The 19,833-nt window shown below is 42.7% G+C and overlaps 1 protein-coding gene across 3 annotated transcripts in view; it reads left to right on the top strand.

The window, feature by feature from the left end:
* The first annotated feature begins 468 nt into the window (after positions 1-468).
* The window catches only part of tln1 (talin 1), a 65,854-nt gene continuing 46,489 nt past the window's right edge, over positions 469-19,833 (top strand). The window contains exons 1-14 of one of the 3 annotated variants that reach the window (XM_061747523.1): positions 477-611; positions 12,717-12,772; positions 13,487-13,649; positions 14,449-14,546; positions 15,649-15,778; positions 15,890-16,042; positions 16,207-16,349; positions 16,474-16,601; positions 17,269-17,329; positions 17,663-17,767; positions 17,855-18,010; positions 18,382-18,483; positions 19,450-19,526; positions 19,592-19,772. In XM_061747523.1, the coding sequence (XP_061603507.1) occupies positions 13,520-13,649; positions 14,449-14,546; positions 15,649-15,778; positions 15,890-16,042; positions 16,207-16,349; positions 16,474-16,601; positions 17,269-17,329; positions 17,663-17,767; positions 17,855-18,010; positions 18,382-18,483; positions 19,450-19,526; positions 19,592-19,772 (1,464 nt within the window). In that variant the 5' untranslated portion in view covers positions 477-611; positions 12,717-12,772; positions 13,487-13,519. Of the gene's footprint in view, positions 612-12,716; positions 12,773-13,486; positions 13,650-14,448; positions 14,547-15,648; positions 15,779-15,889; positions 16,043-16,206; positions 16,350-16,473; positions 16,602-17,268; positions 17,330-17,662; positions 17,768-17,854; positions 18,011-18,381; positions 18,484-19,449; positions 19,527-19,591; positions 19,773-19,833 lie in introns of all 3 variants that reach the window. The other 2 variants (XM_061747525.1, XM_061747524.1) reach the window with 2 other exon arrangements.

The following is a 19,833-nucleotide window of genomic DNA, read 5'->3' as shown; positions in this document are numbered from 1 at the left end:
TGGGGATTCAACTATTGTCGTGGAAAACGCCTATTGACGGTATATGCCTGCTTGTTCAAGAATACGTCATTTATTTTGGGATTTCCGCTATTCGCGGCCGGGCCCGGTCCCGATCACCTGCGAATAGCGGGGGTCCGCTGTACAAATTCGCCGGATGTTACCCTGGCCACTTCCGCTACTTACCACCAGATGGCGCGCGACCCTTCATACGTCCCATAGCTACATTCTGATGGTTTGTTCCGGGGTTGCTACATACCAATCGACTCCACTTTTGTGTTCATTTCCACAGTCACGGATTAGTTTCAAATGTGGGAGAAGCAGTAGGCGCCTGCTGGTTGAGTTCCCCCCCCACCCCACCCCGTGACGTGGGCCGCCCGCCCCGCTGCAGTGATCATATCCAGGGAGGAGTTTGGAGCTGCCACTACCCGAGGCGAGCGAGCGAGCGAGCGGATAGGGAGGGGAAGTCGGAAAACCAAAACCCCCCCCCCCCCCCCCCCCAAAAAAAAAAAAAAACCCACACACACAAAAAAAGAAAGCTTGCAATCTGCCCTTTCTCGGATGAATTGAAATCCCGCCACTGAAATTCCAAGGGGACGGTCGGCGGCACTCAGGTAGGCGCTGCGACCATTTTCCAACTTTCTAAAGTTTCCACCGTTCAATGCGAGAAGTCCCTGACGTCACCGGGGGGCTCGGAAGGAAAAGTTCGTGACGTCGATTTGCTAAGAAGTAACAACTATTTGTAGCTTTTTAAAAAAAAATAATAATAATAATAAATAAAAATAAAATAAAAAAGGCCATCTTGCGCGCGTGTGTGCAGTTCCTAAATTGGCTCGCACGCGACGGCGTCCACTTGCGCTAATGGTGGCTAGGCGGCGTCCCTCCGCATATCCGCACCGCAGCGGGACGAAGCGCCGACCCCGCTCTGACGTGTTCAGCCTTCGACCGAACGAGCTCCTCTGAGCTCGAAGCAGAACGGAGGGCGAGTGCGCGTCCACATTCCCCCCCCACCCCCCTTATTTTGGCTACCATTAGCTTATTTATGACGATGGCGAGTTTTCGTCAAGGCGGCTGGCTGCAGTTCGGCTCCGAAGGGCGTCGAAGCGACCTCGCGTTCCAACTCAAGCGGGCCTCGGGGCGCGACGAAACTTCGCAGCCTCGGGCTGTCAATTGTCACACCTCCCATGTCGCGAGGGTGCGACAATGTGCACGGGCTTGGCTAAAAGGCAGCGTTGCCCTCAGGGCAAGTGGCACAAACCCCCTTTATTATTATCATTATTATTTACAGATAGCCTACTTCCACTCACAAATAGGCCTGTCACGATAATTACGATATCGACTTATCGTTCGGTAAACAGAACGGACGCGATCAAATCAAAATCATGAAACACAGAAATCACATTGTATTCATTGACAGATAATCATTACGAGTTGCATCGTACACAAACGCGTTCCGGTTGCCCTCGGAATTAGAAATCATCTTTCAGGCATTCGAAACTTCCCAGTAGACGGTAGTCATCGTTTGTTTAATTCAGTTGAGACTTGTTGAGGTGTGAGACTGTTTTTTTTGTTTTTGCTTCTTCTCATTGATTGCTTTTCTGCAGACGTTGCAGATGCAGCGTTCTGAAGTTGTCGTCGAGCCACATTGACTATTCGATTGTCGATATTCGATTTGACTCCATGTGTAATGCGTTCAATATTCATAAATGTATAAAACCCGACCAGACCTAACTGATTTACACGACAAAGCAGAAGTTTGATTTCACGATTGGGAACATCACAAAGCAATAAGTGACTTTTCCCTGCAGGTATTTCAAAATAAGAGAAGCCGCGGTAGTCCAGTGTCCCGGATCTTTTAAGTCCTCGCGCAATCGTCTCGCCGGTATGCGCGGCTTGTCTGCAAACGGGTACTTTTCAGCTTCCGGTCGTCAAGGTAGCGGAGTGCTGGTTCGGTAGTCGTGGGGGAAAAAAAAAAAAAAAGCAATGTCACAAATTGCAAGACACTTTTACAGCTCCGAAAGCAAATGAACAAAAAGTTGAAAAATTTACATTTCGTGGAAAAAAAAAAAAACGAAACAAATTAGGGTTCACCCTAACCCTAACCAAATAGCATGCCCTTCCTTGGGTTGAATTGTATTATGTCTGTCCATGCAAGTAGTATTCAGTAGAAGAGTATTGCCCCAGATTTGTGGTTCCGGAACCATCCAATGCTTGATGGTGCAAAAGGAAAATGACAACAATGTGGCAAACAGTCTGGTCTCGAGTCGAGAGAGACTAGTTTTAAGTTGCCTTTTACCACCTCTGCAATGCTTCTCAATGGTCTTGGTCTTTTCAATGGTCTTTTTAGAGTGCGTGTGTAGAAGGCTCATATTTTTCATAGAGTGGTCACTTCACAGTGTTGATGGCTGATCAGCCATGGTATTAACTGTATCTGAAAAAGAAGTATATCGTAGGTGGAGCTACAATGCTAGTAATAGCAATGCTAGTGCTAGTTTTTGCCTCAAGTGTCCGAAAAAAATGTATGTTTCCCGGAAAGAAATGGAACAACTGTGGTTCCCTGGCAAAAAATCTGGATGGCTTTTTTTTTTTTTTTTTGTGAAGCAGTTTTCACAGTGGCACCAGCAAACAACTAGGCTGTGAAGCACTGCTCAATGTGGGAACAATGAAAACGATGGGGTCGGATTTGACAGCTTTTATTGTACTAAAGGGCCTCTCAGAGTACTCGGGAAGGATCTGCTCTGCAACGCTGATAGTTTAGTCATGATGCAACGCGGGCGCTGCCGGCCGCGTGAGTGTGGGAGTATAAAAAGGCCTCAAGACCCCTAATCTCACTGGCCTGGAGACTAGTTGGTGACCTGGCGGCTTCTCGAGTCATTGTCTTGTTGCATGATGAAGCTTCTCCCAATGAGTTTGGATGCGTTTTTCTGTAAATTGCCGGACAAAATGGTTTTGTTGACTTCCAAATTCATTCTGCTCCCACCATCACGAGTTACATCACCGATAAAGAGTAGTGAGCCTGTTCCAGAAGCAGCCGTGTAAGTCCAAGCCATGACATTATCTCCACCATGCTTCACAGATGAGCTTGTGTTTTGGATCAGGAGCAGATCCTTTCTTTCTCCATACTTTGGCTTTTACATCAGTTTGATAGGGGTTAATCTTGGTCATATCAGTCCATAAAACTCATTTCTGTACTACTTTGCAAAATCCAATCTGGCCTTCAGATTTTTCTTCTTGTGGTATGGCCTGTACACATGTATTTCTTCTCTTGAAATCTTCTTTGAACAGTGGATTCTGATACCTTCGCTGTGCTCTGTTGGCAGTGATGTCACTACTGACTCTTTGGGTGTTTCTTCACAGCTCTCACAATGTTTCTGTTGATATCCTTGGCCGACCTGTTCCATGTCTGTTTCTCAGTACACCAGTAGGTTTTCCTTTTCAGGACAGTCCAAATTGTTGTATGGGCTATGAAAAGGACAAACTCCGGACAGTCAAAACTGCGGAAAAGATTGTCTCTACCCCCCTACCCACCCTTGAGGCTTTGCACGCTGCCAGAACTAAGACAAGCGCAAGCAAAATCCTCTTGGAGCCTCCACATCCTGGTCACCACCTCTTCCAGCTCCTTCTCTCAGGGAGGCGCTATCGATCAATGCAAACTAAAACAAGCAGACATCCCAACAGCTTCTTCCCTCTTGCCATTAACTTCTTAAACACTTAACTTACAAACACGCTGATCGATTTTCCCTCTTCTCTCAGCTTCCAAATGGGTGGCTTTCCTCCCATAGACGGCTCTCTGGTCTTCATGTTTGCTCAACAGCAAATGCAGTTTTCACAGGTGAAACTCAAAGCCAAAAACAAGCAATCGATCTCAAAGGCAACACCTGAACAAACACACCCATCAGCTCCATGTCCCAATAGTTTTGCTCACTTGAAAAGTGGGTGGGTTCAAACAAAAAGGTGCTCTGTCCTGAGTTAACACACCTCGATGTAAATACCCTGAATTCTGAAAAGGCAAACTGATGCTGGTAGGATTGGCTTTCCACTTCGGTATTATGGCCCCCAACCGTGCTCACTGGAACGAACGCCCAGAAGCTTAGCTATGCCCCCTTGTAACCAATGCCACCGTTATGTTTTGCAACAAATACTTTGCTCTCTGCTCTTACCCATCATGAGATGTGTCTTGACTCACCCCTTGGCAATGAGACCTTGTTGTAGGCCCTCAGTTAGGACTGAATCAGCTGATTTTCATTTGCACTGACAAGGGGGCTGGATTGCTGTTTGTTTCTAGATTCTCGGTGTTGTCTTGGCTTTCCATCCCTTTCTTCATATGGTCAATACTTTTTCACTGCGTCATTTCACATTTGTACACACCACTTCATTTCTCAGCTCATTTGCGCTAGTTTCGTTGTGCGTGTGAATTACTTGGGTTGTTCCGAACATCTGGTGACGTTTTCAGGTCAATGGCTCCTTTGGAAGTGCATTTAGTGAGAAAAATGCTGACGTGTTAAATACCGGTACCCGTGTGTGTGTGTGTCTGTGTGTGTATGTGTGTATATATATATATATATATATATATATATATATATATATATATATATATTACATTAAAGCCCTTTTTCTGAGGCCATGTGGGCCCATATGACTATACAGTACGACATTTCTCGGCTTTACACAATCAGGATTTTCGGGGCCGATCACCAATCAGCAAGTTTAAAAAAAACGATATCCGATCACAAGATGGAACAAAGTGTCTATTTAAATGACTTGTTCATTTACTTTATATACTTGTGTACTTAATTGCTCCAAAAATCAGTCAGTCAGGTTAAACCAACATTACAACATGACAGAAATAATGGGTGCTAACTTTCTGTGATGACATGACTTTATTGTAATTCAATTGCTTCACACACACCAAAACTTGAGAGCATGTTTGGACAGAACGCCGGCTCGTTTACTTACAACCGTTAGTGCTAACGCTAGCTTGCTATGGCACATAATGTTTTGTTGCCTGCTTGCAAGCCGTATCGTATTAAAAGTATGCGAACGTCCTCTCCCAAGCACCCGTGACCACCAACACGTTTGTCCCCATTTTGTTCTTTAAAACACATGGCGCAGTCCATTGGTGGTGGTGTTGCCATGGTAACAAAGTGTATCTGGTCGCGTTTGAGTTGACAAGATAAAAGCCAGTGATCGTTAAAGACGGGATGTGGTGGTATTGGAATATAAGAATTTATTGCAGTAGTCTGACAGGCCTGGGAACGCCTTCGGGATCTCCCCCCCCACCCCCCCGGAAGAGCTGGATGAAGTGGCTGGGGAGAGGGAAGACCCGACCTCAGACAAAAGCGGTAGAAAATGGATGGATGGATGGATAGTCTGACAGTGCAATCGTGAAAGAGCAAATTTGTCTTGTAGTCTGGTCCAGGTATTACGTGTTGTCTGTCCCACGCCGCCAACATGTTAAAAAAAAAAAAAAAAAACTAAAATAACTTTACTGGTGCTCAGATATTTACAGTGCTACGTCAAAAGTAGGGTTGGGCATCGTTTGAATTTGAGCGATTCCGGTTCCAAATGATTCTCGATTCCGATTCTTTTAGGGGGCTGGGTCAAAAACGTTTGCATGGTTTAAATAAAGGGTGTCCAAATTGTAAACATCCATTTTATTTTAGCTGGCCGCAGCATAGACTAAAATGAACACTTGACCCCATGTAGCGTATATTGGTTAAAATGAAAATGTAATTCAATATCAAATATCAAAACAGACATTTATCCAGTTCTTGGGTTGCATAACTTTCAAACGGCAGTGGGTGGCGCCTTGCGTGCACGTTTGGTCTCCCGGAGAGAGGAACCCGCCCTCTTGGCCTGCTGTCAGTTCAAAAGAAGAAAGGACTCGTTGATGACCGTAAACCAAGATTTCGAGGGGACCCGCTAATTCATTTAGGGTCCAGTAGACGTCTTCTCGTGGCTGTCTCAAAGCAGGGCTGATTGGAAGAATGTAGTTTTTCAAGCTGTGGGGGGGGGGGGGGAGTCGCTGTGCGGGGATCATGTCCACTACACTGAGTACAGTACAAAGTTATTGTAAATATATATGAAAAAAGCTTGAAAATGTTTAACATTGTATCGAAACTTACCACGCTGGTACGTGACGTACATGGTGACATTGTTGACGTACAGTACTCATCGTAGGCGCTTCGCTTTCATGAGCTGCGAGGAATTAGTGTGCTTCCTAGTTCCAAATCTGTTGCCAAAGATGAATGGCTTGACCAAAAAATTGTTACTGTACCAAAAATAGCATGTTCCAGACTCCGGTGATTTGTGTTTTGTATTACCTAGAGTTAATGCTGCAGCCATGCCGCTCTCTCTCTCTCTGCTCTATGAACAATAGACAACAGATTTAACCGTTGTCACATGGCCGCCACACGGGCAATTTAGAGTTTCCAATTATCCTACCGTGCATGTTTTTGGGATGTGGGAGGAAACCGCAGTACCCGGGGGAAACCCACGCAGGCACGGGCAGAACATGCAAACTCCACACAGGCGAGGCCGGCTTTGAGGGCTTTAATACTATATATATATATATATATATATATATATATATATATATATACACACACACAAGTAAGAGTACTGTTACTTTACAACAATATGACTATGAATGTGAAGTAAAAGTAAAAAGTACTCCTCCAAATATTTACTCGAGTAAGAAAGTACTCAGTAAAAATCTGCTCAAGTAAAGAGTAACTGGCTCACTTCTGATTTAAAGAAAAAATAATAATTCAGAGCAAGAACATCAAATAAAAAATAATAATTTATGGGAGTCGACACACACACACACACCTGCCACCATTTAAATTTTAACTGCCCAAAACTTAACAACACATGCCCTACATCATTTTGTTTATTCTCTTAAATGACTGAATAAAGAAGCTGTTTGCTGAACAAACTTATTGATATTGTCTGTGTGTGTGTGTGTGTGTGTGTGTGTGTGTCTGTGTGAGAGAGAGGAGGGAGAAAGAGAGAGAGAGAGAGAGAGAGAATTATTACAGCATGGTGCTTGTCCCCAACAAGCATGTTTTATCGTGATTTATGACCATAAGATAGCGCTAATGTTGCCAGATGCGCTGCCAAAACAACGATAGAAACATCCCCAACTTACTGCAAGCTGTTTTCTCAAGTTAGAAGTGGGCTGAAATATCCAAGTTTGGGCAGTCACAATTTAAGAACTGCATGGCAAAGCTGTTTTTTTTTTTTTTTTTTTTTTTTTAACCAAAATGAGTTACTTTGATTGGCCCGCAAAGGCTTTGTGCGCAATCATTAGGCCTGTCACGATCATTACTATATCGACTTATCGTTAATAAAATGGACACGATAGTTTTTCCGGACTCGATAAATTGTCATTGTTGTGGTGAGCCGCTAGCGGTCTCATGGAACGGCGGTGGACCATTACCTTCATGTGGCGGTAGGGGTGACTTTCCAGAAGACCTTTTCAATAAAAATGAACTTGGTCGTTTCTTTGGAGTCTTTAGACCAGAAACCAAATTGCGTTCAAGATGTTGAAGCAGCTGATTTGCGACCCAAAAGTGGATGACACTTCAATGATTTTGTTGTCAAAGGACTCCACAATTTTCTCTTATTTTCTATACTTGCTGAGGAAAACATTTCCTCTCAGTGTGCTGTTTTTAAGACTTTGCTAAGCTTGCATGTCTGACTAGAAAATGTGGCTTTTGTTGAAAGGAGGAGCGCCGTGTGGTTTTGCAATGCCCATGCTTTGAAAACACAATAGAAAAAAAAAATAATAATTCTATTGCAGTCGGGCTATCCCAGTCCGAAAGTTGAACAGCTTGAAATTGTGTTTATTGGTAAACAGAAGGCCTATTCTTGTCTGAGACTTTTTGGTGACTCTAACCAGTCTCAACTTTATTATTTTACGATATTAATTAGTGCGGAGAGTGGCGACTATGACGAATAACCAAAAGAGGCAATTAGTTGTATTCATTTGGTTTGATTAATTTTTTTAAATGTCTTCATATACACGCAAGTCGACTTTACACCGATTTTATCGGGCTGATCGGTATCGGCCGATATTTAGCCTTTTATGCCGATCGGCTTTAACGTCGTCATTCGCCGATCGGTGACGTCATTGATACCACCGCATCCCGTTTTTTTCCCGATCATGTGGCTTCATCTCGTCAACGCAAATGCGACCGGATACACTCGTTACCGTGGCGACAACGACAAGAATGTAATTCCAAATCAAGCAATTGAATCACAGCAAGTTTAGTGGTTTGACCTGACTGATTAGAACACACGATGTGACTGGAGCAGTGATTTCCAAACTTTATGGAGCCAAGGAACATATTTTACAATTGAAACATCTCACGGCACACCGATAAAACAAAAAAAGTGCTTACATTAATTACTGTATGTACGTCCTGCCGTCTAATAGAAGGCCATCCATTAAGTACAAATTGTGCAAATACTTCAAATAAATGAATCGATCAGCATTTCTTTATTCCTTTTATTTATTTATTTATTTTTTAGCACAAGCTCACTCGGTTTTGTATGTGCCTCGTTGAATGAATGAAATTCCAACTTTTCACCAGAACATTCTCCGTCATATTTTTCTTTTTTTTTTCCCTTCTTTTTATAGATTCAGTCTGGCTTTCGGTTTACTCAGTGGTCATGAACTGTCATTATATATTCCGGTGCACTGCGTATTCAGCTCCAAAATCAAATGAAAACAACATTGGCTTTACCCCACTTCACCTTTGCAGTGGAGAATTTCGTGAGAAAACAAAAGGGAACACACACATATATATATATATATATATATTTTTTTGTTTCTATTTTTAGACAAACAAGGCTCCTGTGAATAGCACAGCATCCCAGGAGGCTAAACGCAGCTGCATAAAATAAATCAACAAAGAGAGCAGTTGTTAGGCGGTTTCAGTAGCGCCGATAGCGGTATAACTACTGACACTTGGTGCCAATTAATACTGACAGCTGTTCTACTGTACCGCTTAAATCAAAGAAATACATTTATTTGTAGCACTCACCTGTTCAAACAATCCCTTAAGCGGCAACTGCTGATCAGGCACCTGTAGTAGTCAAACATTACTCGTGACTATCTTGATATGAAAATAAACAGAAATCCTCTTGTGTTCACTTAAAAACAGAGACTGCTTTTCAAAGGGGCAGTATATGTGTAGAAATTTTAAGGACAGTGACGACAGACCTCGGTCTCGTAATTTGAAGGCCGCTACGTGAATTAGAGAAGAGTTCTCGGTAGCCAGAGGTCTTTCCTCGAACCCTAACACACACAACTGATACAGGTTGTGAATTTTTCGAGAAATTCATTTGAGATCGAACATGGGAATCCACAAGCGAAACAACGCAGGAAAACAAAACAAAACAAAAGGGCAGACGAACATTAGCAAAGGAGACTGGCTTGTGAATGAGCACCCCCACCTCTGGGACCAAAAGGGAAGCTGTATTTTGCAGAAATACAATCACGAGTGGCGCTATTCCAATAGTAACACACATGTACAATACTTACACTATGAAATAACAGTGCAGTGAAGATTGTCATTAGTTAATCTGGGGTTGCAGTGGCTTTCCACTACCTGTGAAATTATTTATTTGTGTATAAATTTTGAGGTCTATACCATCTTGGTGCTCCTCCACGGTGTTGTAGGTTGCCTCAATATTGTCTTAGTTTTAATAGGGGCGACTGCATCCATGATATTTGCGATATTTCAGGTGAATTTATCCAAAAGTTACTATTCACTATTACTGTAATTTCTTGTGTATAATGCGCATTTTTTACCCCCCAAAACATTGTCAAAGGTCAATAGTGCGCATTATACATAGGTATAGGAGAAAATGAAAAAGACTTTCACATTTTATAAATGTATGCCGCCATCGAGAAGTTATGAAAAAACACTTTCATTATACTTTACCACCTCGAGGATAATTATGAAAAAGGTGTAGCCTACACTTTCATTCCAATTTGACAAGGGTACATATGACTGCATATATGTACAATTGTGCTCATAAGTTTACATACCCAGGCAGAATTTGTGCCATGTTTATGTTTTTATTTTGTATTTATTTTTTTTAATACGACTGAACAACAACCATCATTAATTTCTTTATAGTTATGTTTTGTTTAACAATAATGCTTTTCTAAAATGCTTGACACCCATTAAAATAAAATTGGATGTTTCTTTCTTGGTCCTTCATGTTTTCTGAAAAGAATTGTACACATCTTACAAATTCTGCCTGGCTAATCAAACATATGAGCACAACTGTGTGTTTTCTCAGTTACTAAATAAAAGTACGGCTGTGAATTTCAAAATAAGAGTAAGTAAATAAAAAGAAAGTATTGTATGTGCAAATAAAGTGCTTCAGAATAATTCTAAAAAACAACAAAATGCAGATAACACTGAATGTTTTGATCATATGGGTAGAAGCAAAATCATAAAAAATGCATTAAATATAGGTAGAAGGGTTTTCCAGAATTTTGAGCTCAACTTTGGGAGTGCGCATTATATATGGGTGCGCATTATACATGAGAAATTATGGTACCTCATATGGTACCTTTTTTTTTTTTTTTCCCCCTTCAGATATTTAAATTCACCATACAGTGATAGACTTATCAACCATCACACAGCTCGGATGCATAACAATGTATGATAATGATATGTATCTCGTCCTCATCAAGTCCTTAATAGCGTGGGCTCCCAGAGTCCTATCATAACGGTCGACAAATAAACGTGGCAAATGTATGCACAGACACGAACCCTTTGTCCTGGAACAGTTTTGCTATGCAACAGGGGGGGGAGTTCGATAGGGTTAATAGTGATCTGCTAATGCTTGGCTTTTTTTGCTAAATTGAGACTTTCCGTAGGAGTCACCAAAGAGTACACAGCATAGTTTGTTCAGAAAGAAAACAGTCTGAATAGTTTTTTTGAGTGTTATGATTTATGGGGGGGTTAAAAAATATGTAAAAACATTTTATGACCACGCCAATATATGTTGCGAGTGGAGTAAGATTGCATGACTTGACTTGCGACTTGCTCAAACCAAGTAATGACTTGACTCGACTTGCTTGATTTTTTTTTTTTTTTTTTTTTTTTTTTTTTTTTTTTTTACTGCAGTGACTTGGGACTTGCGTGAGACTCGCAGGTTATGACCTGAGACTTATGAACCCGACTGAACTGTCCTGCGGTGTGCGTGGTTTGGTAACTGGTTTCGTTCAAGCAAAATATGGTGCAGCTCCTCATGTATGGGTATTCCACCAGTGCTTTTGGAGACTCATCGCCAAGCTATTCTTCACCTCCGCTGCCCTTCTGTCAACATTAGCATACCCGCACTCAGACGAGTTGCCCCTTCACCTTCTTCTCCATAACAAGCACTTTCAGGATTGCGTTCACTGACAATGCGGTATTCGGGGATGCCCCAAGCCTCTGACAGAAGACAAATCCTGCTCTCAGCACATGACTCCGTTCCACTCGATCCGTCGTTGCCAAAAGTGATGCGATTATTATTTTACGCGAATGGAAACAGGAATCTGAAGAGGTATCTCCAGTTAAGAGCCAGGTCATTTTTTTAAAAATTATTACCCGTCTGTGACCCACCCACAATCAGAATCAATGTGCTTGAGAACACACTATAATGGTGCTTTTTGATAGTAGCGCTACAGTCGGCATTACAGTAAACTATGAAAATGTCTGCTATTTTAATGCTAACTCCCCAGCTGCAAGCTAAGGGCTTTTTCCTAAAGACTGTACAATTGTGCAATTATTAATGCAGAGCTGTTTTGAAAGGAACATTTTTTTTTTCTGGCAAAAAAAAAAGAAAAAAAAAAGAGATAACATATCCCTCGACTGACGCTGATGGACAGCTCCGCCGGTTGAAGCACTCCTACCGGATGTCGGGGGGGGGGGGGGGGGGGTGAAATGTGTCGAGCGTTAGAGACGCAAAGAATTTTGCACGCCGTGTGGCAGTTGCCAAGATGGCTATCCTGATGTAACAGAAGGAAGCCCGATCAAACGAAGGAAGTCAACAAAAAAAAAAAAAAAAGGCCTTGAAACACCGATCACGACTGCGGAAATGCGGATGTTCCGTCTTGTCTCAATTGTCGATAAAGATTGCGCTTCTTCGAGCAACTCGCCGGCACCGCAACCTTAACTGCGGTCGTCTCCGTATTCCGCTTCTCCGTTAGAGAAGGGATGGCTGCCATCTTGTTTGACAGAGGGATTCAAAACAATTTGGGGGATGTGGCTGCTATTCTGGCAAATTGTTTGTGAGTGTCTCCTTGGCACAAGTGTGTTGTTCCTCAATCATTGCCAAAAACCGTAACGTGACTCTCACACTCATTCATTCAACATCTTTGCATTAAAATAGATGGTCATTTTTTTATTATTATTATTTTTTTTAATTCCATAAAGTTCTTGCAGCTCGTTATTTTGTCACTTTTCCTCAGGTCCTCAAGATGTTCTGAAAGACACCGCAGACAGGATACGCCGCTTTCCGCTGAATCATAGCTGCGGAGTGTGTTGAGTGCCGAAATGCCCTTTTATGGCTTTTTAAAACAGGAAACGTTGTCATGAGTAAGCGAGGAGGAGCAGCGCTCGAACAGCGGAGAGCGGCTTTCGGGAACGCGAACGTGTCGAAACGCTGTCAAACAAATGATTGCAAACTGTCTTATTTTTTACATTCAGGGAAAAGAAGAAAGCCAGAGTTCATCAGCTGACAGTGCAGCCAGTACAGTTCTCAGGTACTGGCCTCATTCGCCCGCTTTTCACTTGAGATTAGAGTTTGGATCCTAAACCAAAGGAAACGTATCAAATAACAATTTGGGATGCGCCTAATGCGAGAAAAGAGAGGTTTTCTTCCTTTTCTTCCTTGCCGCATACCCCCCACCACAATTAACTAACATGAAAGGGGGGAATTTAGTTCCAGTAGCAGGAAGTGATTCAGAGAGAGCAGGATGTGAGCCCGAGGGGGGGGGGGTCTGTGTTGTGACACTCAATCCATGTGAACTCTGATGGCAACGCGGTTTTTCTCTCCTTGCTGTCAGTGCGGTGCCGCTCACTGGGGACTGTTTTCAAAAGAAAACCCGCTTGCACGCTGGTTTTGATTTTCGAAAACAAAACAACAAATTCTACAAGCACACTGTGTAGGGTGTGGGAGAGGCAATTTTCACGATTCATTCATTCATTTTCCGTGCCGCTTCTCCTCGCTCGGATTGCGGGCGTGCTGGAGCCCACCCCGGCTATCTTTTCAGTCCGCACCGGTTTGCTCATTTAGCACCCTCGAGGTCTGAACCGACCCCCCTGCGGCTCGAGCTCATATTCGTTTCATGGGGCCCCTGGAGAAACCATGAACCGATCCAGAATGTTCATTCAAGCCTTTCAAGAGCGCAAGTGCAATTATATTTGTTGTTGTTGTCTATTTGTTTGACTTTTTTTTGTTTTGTCTTCTCCTGCAGGTGTGTGTCGGGCGGACGTGCGGAGCAGACATCATGGTGGCCTTGTCGTTAAAGATTGGAGTGGGCAACGTGGTCAAGACCATGCAGTTCGAGCCCTCCACCATGGTGTACGATGCCTGCCGCATCATCAGGGAGAGAGTTACAGAGGCGCAACTCGGACAGCGTGAGTTCCCCGCCCCCATGCGTTTCCCAGATCACGATCAATGGGAAGCCACGCCCGAGAGCGCAGGCCAATTAGCAGTCTCCGATGTTTGGGATCATTTTCTTGATAAACCCAAATTAGTTTCATGCTTTTGTCATTTTTGCCGCCTTTTTTTTTTTTTTTTTCATAAAAAAAAATGTAAGTCACATTGGGAAGTATTTTTTTTAGTGTGATGACTGTATCTGTCGATGTCGCGTTGAAAATGACAATAGCGGAACACGGGCCCGCGTTTGTGCTTGATAATACGCGCAATATAATGCTCCAAACCGTACAGTACACAAAGTCCTGCTCCTGTTGAATCACGCTTCCTCATTTCGGCCCCTCCGAGTCGGTAAAAAGACGTAAAAGTGTCCCGAAGCATTGAAAGACTTAGCGACTCAAATACAGGACTGGAGCTAAATTAGGTGAACATGGGCCTTTTGGTTCACGATTGCAGGCTTCGCAGCGCGGCGGTTGACCGTGGCGTCATGAACCAAGATTAGCCTCTTGGTTCGAAGATACATCCGCTGCTATACACGCCGTGCTATTTATTGCTACATAAACAGTACGGCTCGCCATCGCTTGACCTCACCGGCTTGTTATTTTGACACTGATAAATACAAATGTTAAGATATCTACATTTGCTTTCTGGACCTGCTCATATGGAGCACTTGTGTTGATCACTGACAGACATTTAGAGCAGTAAATGCAAACAAAGAAACAACATTAACGAAATGAATCAGCATTGTCATTATTATTATTATGATTATTGTTTTTGCAGCCAATGACTATGGACTGTTTCTCTCCGATGAAGACCCAAAGAAAGGCATTTGGCTCGAGGCCGGAAAAGCTCTCGACTACTACATGTTGAGGAATGGGGTGAGTCACTCCTAAAAAGGAAGGCAGACGGCGCAATCTGCACTGCTCCGCTGTGCGAGCACTCAAAGATTTACACAAGACTTTTTCAGTTGTCTCAAATAAAAAATTTAAAAAAATGTGTATCACAGCGTAAGCGTTTTAGAAATGCACAAGCGATACTTTTTGATTAAATAAAAAATAAAAAAAAGTAAAAAATAAAAAAATTTTACAGAATCTCCGTATTTTTTTTTTGATTTTTTTCTTTTTTTTTTTTTTTTTACAGAAAAATGTGTATCACAGCGTAAGCGTTTTAGAAATGCACAAGCGATACTTTTTGATTAAATAAAAAAAAAAAAAAGTAAAAAAAAAAATTTTTTACAGAATCTCCGTATTTTTTTTTTGATTTTTATTTCTTTTTTTTTTTTTTTTACAGAAAAATGTGTATCACAGCGTAAGCGTTTTAGAAATGCACAAGCGATACTTTTTGATTAAATAAAAAAAAAAAAAAGTAAAAAAATAAATTTTTTTACAGAATATCCGTATTTTTTTTTTTTTTTTATTTATTTATTATTTTTTTTTACAGAAAAATGTGTATCACAGCGTAAGCGTTTTAGAAATGCACAAGCGATACTTTTTGATTAAAAAAAAAAAAAAAAAGTTTAAAAAAAAAATGTTACAGAATATCCGTATTTTTATTTATTTATTATTATTATTTTTTTTTTTTACAGAAATCACTGAACGTTGACTCGTTACGGCTGTAACACCGATTGTTCTGGATATTGGGGGGAAAAAAATAAAATAAATCCAGCGTCTGACATTACCGGCGCATCCGCATTGAACAGCAGCTTGGCGCACGCTATTATTATAATTTTTTTACGCACCCCGGGGCTGCCAAAGTTCTCTTTGCGTTCGGTGTCAATGCATTGTAAGTCACTGATCATCGCGTCCGTGGTAGCAAACGAGCAACACTTCTTGTGTCACGAAGGGAGGACGACGACTGGATGTCAGAGCCGTGTTCATTGCTAAGCGACCTCGCCGGGATTGTAAAATCTTGCGAATAGTTTTAGCGTGTAGGCTTTATCCGGAATGTTCACATCCGCTTGGATAACATTTGGTCTCTCAGGACACTCTGGAGTACAAGAAGAAGCAGCGGCCTCTCAAGATCCGTATGCTGGATGGCACCGTGAAGACTGTCATGGTGGACGATTCCAAGATTGTCAGCGACATGCTCATGACCATTTGCGCCAGGATAGGTCAAGTCACCTTTTGAAACGACAGCTTTGCGCCCTCAACTTTCCCCCTTTTGAAGGGGGGGGGAAAAAAAGCTACTCATCTGAAACGTGTACTCGAAACTGTCGTTTTAGGCATTACGAACTACGACGAGTACTCGCTGGTGCGGGACATCGGCGAGGAGAAGAAGGAGGAGACCACGGGTACTCTTAAAAGAGAGAAGACACTGCTCAGAGACGACAAGAAGATGGAGAAGTTAAAGCAGAAGCTGCATACAGATGACGAACGTATGACATTGACGCACTTTCAACATCTAATTGGTCTTGACGCTAAAAAAAAAAAAATCACGAGCGATTCTATCGAAGTAGAATGTATGTCATGCACGTGTATCACTTCGCCGTCTCGAGACGTTGAAAAGCTCGGGTGAGACTGAAGTTGGTGTGTTCCACAGTGAACTGGTTGGACCATGGGCGGACCTTGAGGGAACAAGGTGTCGAGGAGACAGAAATGTTGTTGCTCAGGAGGAAGTTCTTCTACTCAGACCAAAATGTGGACTCCAGAGACCCCGTCCAGCTCAACCTTCTCTACGTACAGGTACACACCCAAAAAAAAAATCGCACTCTTGCCTTTCGTCACATTTGAAACGCCGTCATGCAAATATCTCTCGTTTGCCGTGTTTCGGACGTGCGTGCGCGTGTGTGTGTTTGTGTTTGAACAGGCTCGCGATGACATCCTAAATGGGTCTCACCCAGTCTCCTTTGACAAGGCCTGTGAGTTTGCCGGTTATCAGTGTCAGATCCAGTTTGGGGACCATAACGAGTCTAAACACAAACCTGGATTCTTAGAGTGAGTGTTTCCTTATATACGGTGGGTACGGAAAGTATTCAGAGCCCCTTCATTTGTGCGCTCTTTGTTATATCAGGGGGGTTCTGGTCGTCCCAAACCTCTTCCATTTCGGGATTATGGAGGCCATTGTGCTCTTAGGAACCTTAAGTGCAGCAGAATTCTTTTTGTAACCTCGGCCAGATCTGTGCCTTGCCACAATTCGGTCTCTGAGCTCTTCAGGCAGTTCCTTTGACCTCCTGATTCTCATTTGCGCAGATTATATAGACAGGTGTGTGGCTTTCCTAATCAAGTCCAATCAGTGTAATCAAACACAGCTGGCCTCCAACGAAGGTGCAGAACCATCTCAAGGACGATCAGAAGAACTGGACGGCACACGAGTTAAAATATAGGAGTGTCACAGAAAAGGGTCGGAATACTTACGGCTGTGTGATATTGCAGTTTTTCTTGGTTATTAAATCTGCAAAAATGTCAACAAATCCATGATTTTCTGTCAATATGGGGTGCTGCGTGTCCATTAATGAGGAACAAAAAAAAAGAACTTAAATGATTGTAACAAATGGCTGCAATATAACCAAGAGTGAAACATTTCCGTACCCACTATACACTAAATACAGTACTTGTTTCCGATCAATTGTGTTTGATTCATGTTGACCTTTGCTCATCACAGTTTAAAAGAGTTTCTTCCCAAAGAGTACATCAAACACAAAGGAGAGAAAAAGATCTTCCAGGTAAGAAATGCAGTAGCCAACAGAATCGGGAATAAAACTGTACTTTTTACTCGAGTATTTATGTGAAGAAGGATCGATACTTTTACTGCGCCACAACGATCAACGTGCCGTCCGCTGCTTTAATTTAGCCGTTCTTGCGCACGCGTGTCTATTTTGAGACTCCATCGCCGACGTCCGCCTTGGGCGCCCGTTGCGCCAATCCAACGCGATTCGCCAATCGGACGACGCAAACAAGGTTTCCGTAGGGCCCCTTGTCAGTGTGGTCCAAATAATTGTTTTGCAGTGCAATAGCTCATGCAGCACTTTGGTGATTGGTTCGTATTGTCTACGCAGGCACACAAAAACTGCCAAAACATGACCGAGATTGAGGCCAAAGTCAGCTATGTGAAGCTGGCCAGGTCTCTTAAAACCTATGGAGTATCGTTTTTTTTGGTCAAGGTAAGACCACTATCGATTAGATGCTGCTCGATTAGCTGTACTGACTCATGCTGTCCCTTTAGTTATTCACATGAAATTATCCTGCAGGAGAAGATGAAGGGCAAGAACAAACTGGTACCACGTCTCCTGGGCATCACCAAAGAGAGCGTGATGAGGGTGGACGAGAAAACGAAGGAGGTGATACAGGAGTGGAACCTGACCAATATCAAACGTTGGGCCGCTTCACCCAAGAGTTTCACTCTGGTGAGTTTCTTCTGCAAGGAAGCAGGCACGAAGTAATGAGCCCAATTTAACCTACGAATAATTGATTCCTTTTCAGAAATGTTCACAGGGTGTCATTTAGATACTTCTCGTCAGCACGACAGCTAGACTGACAAAATGTTCAGAATCTCAACTCGACCGGTCAAGGCTGTGTTTGAGGTTTTTTTCCTTGCCTCACTCATAACGCTGCTGGCTAATCTGGGCTTCTGTCGGTTTTCCTTAATGCGCGGTTGTAGGCCTGCTCCATGCGCAAAGTGCCTTGAGATAACATCTGCTATGAATTGGCACTATATAAGAGAGGGACCACCATGCCATAGTCTTGAAATGAAGGACGCCGTTTGATCTACTTTCAGGATTTTGGAGATTACCAGGATGGTTACTACTCGGTGCAGACCACCGAGGGAGAGCAAATAGCCCAACTTATTGCTGGTTACATCGACATCATCCTTAAGAAGGTAACAGACATTAAACACGCTCATCTCTCTACTATGTTCGTCTTTTTTGCTATCTTTTCAAACTATAACGACTTTTACGTATGAGATCGGAGATGTGGATTTACCCAGGGAGTGGGGACTTCAAAAATAGGTGGACACAATTTCTGCTTCGAAAACCCCGGTGGAACCAATGTTTCACACGGACATTTATTGCAGACGGACGCAGTGTTGGGCCAGTGATAAACTTTGCCAAAAACGACAAAGAATCACTTGTAAGTAAGACACTGTTAGATGTGTCATGTGATAAGTTTGAGTGAGCTGAATGGTAGTTAGTGTTTTGTTTTTTTTTTTTACCTAAAATGGTCATCGCTAGCGATCTAATGCTAATCGCGATTGCTAACCGTGCATTTAAGGTTGAACCTGAAATTTCCCCCGTAAGCTGAATATCCCTAATTTTTTGCGAGTAGTGCATTTACATTCTTGTGCCGTTGACATGAACTACAGTGCTTTGAAAAAGTACTGGTCCCCTTTCAAATTCTGAGAATTGTACATAGTTTCCCCACTTTAATGTTTTAATGTCATCAAACATATATATCAGACAAATCTAACCCAAGTGAACTTGGGTGAACCATACGTGCTGTACAGTACATACAGATTTTGGAGCAACATATGCTGCCTTCCAAGCAACATCTTTTTCTGGGACGTCCCTGCTTATTTCAGCAAGACAATGCGAAGGCACACATGTTACAACAGCCAGACTGACTGGCCTGCCAGTGTCCTGTCCCCCATTGAAAATGTGTGGCGCATTATGAAGCGCAAAATGCAACAAATGAAGGTTTACATCAAGCAAGTTTACTAGGATAAAACAAAAACCTTTTTGTGTCAATATTCACTTAGTTATTCTCGGATGTCCAGTTTGAGTTTTTAAAATGAGACCTACACTCTGTATTATGGTCCAATGTAACTGCCATTAATGAATTTTGACAGAAAAAAAGCAAAGACCACTTTGGACTGGAGGGAGATGAAGAGTCAACCATGCTGGAGGACTCTGTGTCACCTAAAAAGTATGTGCGTTTGTACATTTCTGTCATCTCTTTCCCTACCTAATTCTCTTATTACATCACTCTAGGTCAACAGTGTTGCAGCAACAGTTCAACAAGGTGGGTAAGGTAGAGACTGGCTCAGTGGCCCTGCCAGCCATCATGCGCTCAGGAGCTGGTGGGCCAGAGAGTTTCCAGATGGGCTCCATGCCTCAGGCTAAGCAGCACATCACCAGTGGACAGATGCACCGAGGACACATGCCCCCACTGGTAAAAAAAAAAATAAAGCTAAAAAGCATGAACTAGCACGTGTGCCTAAAAGCAATGCATA

Source organism: Phyllopteryx taeniolatus, chromosome 15, assembly GCF_024500385.1.
Source record: "Phyllopteryx taeniolatus isolate TA_2022b chromosome 15, UOR_Ptae_1.2, whole genome shotgun sequence".
NCBI classification, from domain to species: domain Eukaryota; kingdom Metazoa; phylum Chordata; class Actinopteri; order Syngnathiformes; family Syngnathidae; genus Phyllopteryx; species Phyllopteryx taeniolatus.
Note: the sequence above shows the minus strand (reverse complement) of the source record. Positions and strands in the feature narration are given on the sequence as shown.